The sequence below is a fragment of the Galeopterus variegatus genome, unplaced genomic scaffold (assembly GCF_000696425.1).
Source record: "Galeopterus variegatus unplaced genomic scaffold, G_variegatus-3.0.2 Scaffold1158, whole genome shotgun sequence".
Classification (NCBI taxonomy): domain Eukaryota; kingdom Metazoa; phylum Chordata; class Mammalia; order Dermoptera; family Cynocephalidae; genus Galeopterus; species Galeopterus variegatus.
Window position 1 is genome coordinate 37,190 of NW_007727269.1, and position 6,000 is coordinate 43,189.

Consider the following 6,000-nt stretch of genomic DNA (forward strand, 5'->3'; position numbering starts at 1 on the left):
CTTCAACCCACTTCTTGCATGTTGTTTCTGAGATTTTTCTTTTGGAGCATCTTCTCCTGTGGCTTCACTTATCATCTAAATATTGCAGACACTTACATCTTTATATCTATCCCCTTCCTTGACACCTGACCCTCTGACAGCTTCATCTGGGTGCCCCATAGGCACTTGAACCTCGTGTCCAAAGTATATTATGTTTTCTCTCAAACCAACTCTTTTTCGTGTATTTCCTAAGCCAGAAATCTGAGGCCTTGCACTAACTGACTGAATGCTAATTAATTAATTTTTCCTCTGTAATTCAAAGCTGATTGTGAAAAAACATTGCTTTTGAGCAGTAAATGAATTGAAAAATACTCAGATGTATTTTTTTTATGTTTTTGTTTGATGGTATTAATATCCAGTTTGATTTTAGTCTTAACTAAAATTGTATTCAGAATATATTGAAGAAATCATTCAAGTTGTTTTTTCTCCTACAGATCCTCCAAATGTACATATTATTGGAAATCTGCCTTTTAGTGTATCAATTCCACTGATTATCAAGTGGCTTGAAAATATTTCTTGTAGAGATGGACCTTTTGTTTATGGCAGAACTCAGATGACTTTGACTTTTCAAAAGGAAGTGGCAGAGGTAAGTTTTAACTTTTTCTGGCTATTTTATCACGTGATCAAATTCCAGAACAAAATAATACTGCATTTTTACCATAGACTGTTTTCTGAATACTCCATTGCACACAAAAAAAAACCAACAGCTCAGCCAAAAGGTAAACATGATGATGACAGACATAACTGCTGTAAGCTTCCAGGGAGAACATGAATGACAAGTGTCAGCCAGGAAGGCAGTGTGGTGTATACAGGGACGTAAGCTGGAGACAACGATCAGAGAAGTACTAAAGGTCCTTACGCATAGGGATTGGCATGTGATATCTTCACATTGATCCTTTGCACATGATGGGATGATAAGTAAACGAAGTGATAATCATTTGGAGCTGAGAAAGGGAAGGAGTTTGGGGTCTCATTATCCGGTATATGGACTTTACTTAGTCTTCCACCTCAGTGATGCCTACTATGTCTGTTTCATGGCAGGAGTGTTCCGAGTTCATTCTTTAGAAAATAAACCCCCAGTGTGGGCAAGGGTGGTTTTTAGCTGCAGAGGTTTAAGGAGGGGATCTGCAGACTGTAAGTGGTTTTTACAAAGTGTGGTCATGACATATAAGTACAAAAGAGTATATAACATGTACATATTCCTTAATAAAAAGAACACCTGAATCAGCACCACCCAGGTTGGTAATGAAATGACCAATACCTGTGACACCCTCTTGTATTCCTCACTCTGATTGCACCTCCTGCCCACCCCCCACTACCAAGGTAATCAATACTGTGAATTTTGGATTTACTATTCCCCTGCATGGTCTTATCACATAGATTCATATCCACATAATTCATATACTTTAGTTTTGTCCATTTTTGAATTTTATACAGAGTTGGATTCATATATTCTTTTTATCCTGAACATCTTTGTAGGATTTGGTCTTGTTTCTCATAGCTGTAGTTTGTTTATTTATTTATGTAACTATATGTAGTACCCACCCTTTGACTGTGTCATAATTTATCTGTTAATTCTCCTGTTTTGGAACCCTGAATAAGTTTCAGTGTTTTGTTGTTACAAACAAAACTGTCATAAATATTCTTCTGTTTACGTCAGCTGGGGCACATGGGCAAGGCTCCGCTAGAGTCTGTACTCAGAAGTAAAACTGTAAATCTTCACCCTTGCTGAATAATGCTAAATTGTTCTCTAGTCATTATGCCTGTTTAGATGCCCATCAGCAGTGCGTGAGTTTATTTTGCTCCGTATTCTTGCCGGTACCTCTATTGTGAAGCGTCTGCATTTTTATTCATCTTGGAGTAATGGTATTTCATTGTGTTTTATTTTGTCTTTGCTGATTTTTAATGAAATTGAGCACCATGTTATACGTTGACTGGCTTTTTGGGTTACTTGATTTTTTGTGAAGTGCTTGCCTTTTGCTCATTTTTTTATTGGGTTGCTCGACTTTTTCTTATTGATTTGCAGGAATTCTTACATATTCCTCATATTAGCCCTTTATTAAGTAAATGTACTGCAAGTTTCTTTTTTTCCTCTGGCTTATTGTTATTGCCTTTTTACAGTGTCTTTTGAAGAGCAGGCATTCTTAATTTTAAATTCATAGTTAGTGCTTTTTGTGTCTTGTTGAAAAAAATACTTTTATATCTTGAGATCATGAGGGTATTTGTAAAGCTCTTTTACTTACCCATAATCCTGCTGACTGGGCCAATTGTAGAGCTAGGGCTGGGTCTGGAGCTCACAGACCCCTCAAGCCCGTTGTCCAGGCTGGGTCACGAACCCTTCACACGCCAGGCTGGGTCCCCAGACCCCTCACACGCAAGTCTATGAGCTAGGTAACTGGCAAACAGGTCCTTGGAAGCTGTAGGTTGGAAAACATGACTGTGCTGAGCAGCACCTGCCAGAGGCAGTTGCCAGCAAAGGTGTGGCGCTGTGCATGCGCACCAACTCCGCCCACACACATTTGTTTACTGAACCACCCCCAACTGGCCCTGAGGTGAGGGGAGCCTGCTTAAATTATTCTGTTTTCCCACCAATATTCTGTGATCTTTAGAAGCTTTATTTCTTTACCTTTTACATTTATGTCTATAGTACATTTAGGATTGATTTTTGTGTATAATTGAAGTAGAAGCTAATTTTATTATTTTTAACCCATGGACCCCAGTTAACCTAGCCCTGTTTACTGACACGTCTGCCCTTCAGTGACTTCTGTCAACCCCTCTGCCATAATGGCAAAAGCCCATATTAACATTGATCGGATTATAGACACCAAGAGGAAAATTACTTGAAGTCCAGGAAGCAGAGGGCCCTGTGTGGGACAGAGAAGGAGATCCTCAGAAAGAACATTCAGTCCAGATTAGAGCTGATCAAGAAGGTGAACTTGATAAAAGACCTTTCATGTTTGCATATAGTGAAAGAATAGTTACACAAACTCTGGAAATTTTGAAGATTTATAATTGTTTATTTGAAAACCTAAGGAAAAAAGAGAGCCTGTATGAAAATAACCACAAAACCTTACTGAGAGACTCAAAAGGTCACTAAGATAAATCAAGAGAAATGTCATAGCCCTGGAGGGCAAAATGATTATTGTGAAGATTCTAAGTTTTTTCTAATAACTTTGCATGTCTAATATAATTATAAATAGTAGAGTAACTGTTTTAAGATCCATGTTTACTAGTTTTATTACCTCTCATTTCTGTACTGTTTTACTGATTGATTTTTTTTTTTTTCTCCTTGCTATGGGTTCCAATTTTCTGCTGCTTTGCAAGGCTGGTAATTTTTGACAAGACACCAGATATTGTGAGGGTTTTCTTTTTTTTTAATGTTTAGGGCTGGTTTTTATGGTGTTGGATTGAGTGTTAGGTTTCATTCTGGAACTCACTAAGTTACTTGCAGATTGTTTGAGCCTTGTCTTTAAGGTTTGTTCTTAAGGGTCCAGAGTAGCCTTTAATTTGGGGCTAATTGAGCACCACTGCTAAGTTAGACCTTTTCTGAGGGATCCCCCCAACGCCCTGCTTATTTCAAGGCCTCTCTACTTTAGCTGTTGGGAACACAAACTGCTTTTGCCAGTCTTTTTGAGGTCCAGGTGGTCCTACTGTTTTAGGTGGTTCTTTTCTCTAGCCTCCCTCCCAAGCTTTAGGGGTTTTTCTCAGCCATGTGCACAGGCAAAGACTTGAGACTTGAACAGACCTCTTTGCATATCAAAGAAACCCTCAGAAAAGTTGCTAGAAGAGAACAGTGAACAGGCATATACATAAAGCTTCCTCCAGTGTGTGTGTGTGCATGCACATGCGCAACTCCCCGTGTGTCCCTGTGAATCCTCGGTCCATCCAGTAGTCAAACTGCTTCACAAATTCTGGCTGCCTTGGTCTCTAGCCTGTGTCTCCCAAAGTCAGAAAGACCTCTGGGCCCTTTCTGCACTTCTGCTGCCTGTGCTGGGCCTGATCAGACCCTCCAGGCTGTGTAGGCTGGTCAGTCAAAGTCTCACCTCTCAGGGATCACAGTCCAGCACTGCCCTTTGTCCAGTTCATGAAAACTATTGTTTCCTGTATTTTACTCAGCTTTGTAGTTGTTTCAGAACAAAACTTTTAATGTCAGAATTCCTTTGAGAGTAGACTATGTAACTGCTGAAAGAAAGTGAGCCAAGATGCTGGGTACCGTTCAAGCTTTATTAAAGAAAGAAATCTGCTGGGCTGTGCTCAGAGTGGCACAGGGCCCATGGCTGCCCTGAAAATGGGGGACGGCCCCAACAATGGGTTTGCAAGAGTTTATATTAGCTTTTGGGCCCAAAATGTATGGAGGGAGGGACCATTAGGTTGAGGTAACTGGGTGGAGAATTGCGCCGCCAATGCAGAAGCCGGAAAGTTGTTTCTAAGTCAGGAGGCTTCTCGAAAAGGGAAGGGGGGAGGGGAGGGGAGCAGGTGGGCGGCGCCATTTAGTACTTGGGCTTGTCTAAAGTGGCGCTGGTTATGTTGCAGATCTATTAACTACATAAGCTTAATTCTTTAGATGCCTTTCTCTCAGATAGTTTGTATCCTAGGAATCTCATTGCTCAGGTCCATCTCTCTGTCTTTATCCATACTCTCCTTTGGAGAGCCATTTCAGTGGGCAATTTTGCCCAACACGCACCTCAGGGACATTGGCAATGTCTGGAGACTATTTTGACTGTCACAACTGGGGGATGCTTCTGGTATCTAGTGGATAGAGGTTAGGGATGCTGATAAATATCCTTCAGTGCACAGGAGAGCGTCCACAACAAAGAATTACCCAGTAGTAACCAGCCCAAAGTGTCAATAATGCCAAAGTTGAAAAACTTTGCTTTAGAGTATAAAATCTTTTGGCCATAAAATCTCATTAGTCTTGGAACTTTCTATTATGAAAACATAGGACCCTTTTGTGTTTGTTAGGAACTCTAAGGTGATATCACCACTTTCCTCAAGGTCTTTGTTATTTCCTATCAATGAATCTGTTAATTCTCTTCTGTTGGCTTGAATTGGGCCCATGCTAATAGTTTTTTTGTTTTTCCAGCTTTTGGATTTGTTGGTTCTGACAAAAACCACTGTTTCCTCTACATTCACACAACTCTTCTGGCACCAGACGGGTGGGTTTTTCCTACACCAAGCTATTCTGTAACTGTGTGAACACCAGCAGTGTGTCCTACAGTTTAATTCAATTCTGACGCTTTCCGCCTATAGTTAGTGTCAGATCCCAGAAACGACAGTCTCAGTCCCACAAGACTGCCCACTTCAGGTGCCAATCACAAGTCTGGGCCTCCATACTTCCGAGCGGCCAGCCATCAGTCAGCAGTTCCCGTGTCTCCCTTCTCAGGTTCCACAATTTGTCAGAATGGCTCACAGGCTCAAAACAAGGCTACCTAGGGGGCCTCACCCCAAGTCGCCCCATTAGCATGGATTCAGGTGTCATGAGAAGGGGCCCATGAATAACAAAAGGCTCCTAGGAGCTCTATGCAGGGAACCAGGGACAAAGACCAAATATATCTTATCATACCACAAGGGTGGATTTTTTTTTGGGGGGGGGCTGACTTGATTATTATGGTATTTATGTTCTTGAATAACACAATAGAAATGCAAAATACACTGTACTGTAATTCTCCGAGGGAAAGAGCAAAGGAACAAGCTTAAGAGGTGGAGCAATATTTTCAGTGACTCAACGTGTCAGTTGTGGTTATTAATAACAGTGTCGCTTCAACTTCACCATATGCAATTATTATTCCTTAACCAAAAAAGGTTGATTTTAGTTAAATTTCAGCATGAATATTGAGAAGAGTTTATATTGAGTCTATAATTTATGGAATGCATTATAAGGGTGGGTAACATTGGTCCTCTGACTGATTTTCACTTTTTTTTTTTTTTTTTTTTTTTTTTTTTTTTTTTTTTTTTTTTTTT

At 40.3% G+C, this 6,000-nt stretch overlaps 1 protein-coding gene across 1 annotated transcript in view; it reads left to right on the forward strand.

The window, feature by feature from the left end:
• The window catches only part of TFB1M (transcription factor B1, mitochondrial), a 51,178-nt gene that overhangs the window by 18,981 nt on the left and 26,197 nt on the right, over positions 1–6,000 (forward strand). Inside the window, exon 4 of the mRNA XM_008575225.1 lies at positions 474–625. Coding sequence (XP_008573447.1) covers positions 474–625 — 152 coding nt within the window. The remainder of the gene's footprint in view (positions 1–473; positions 626–6,000) is intronic.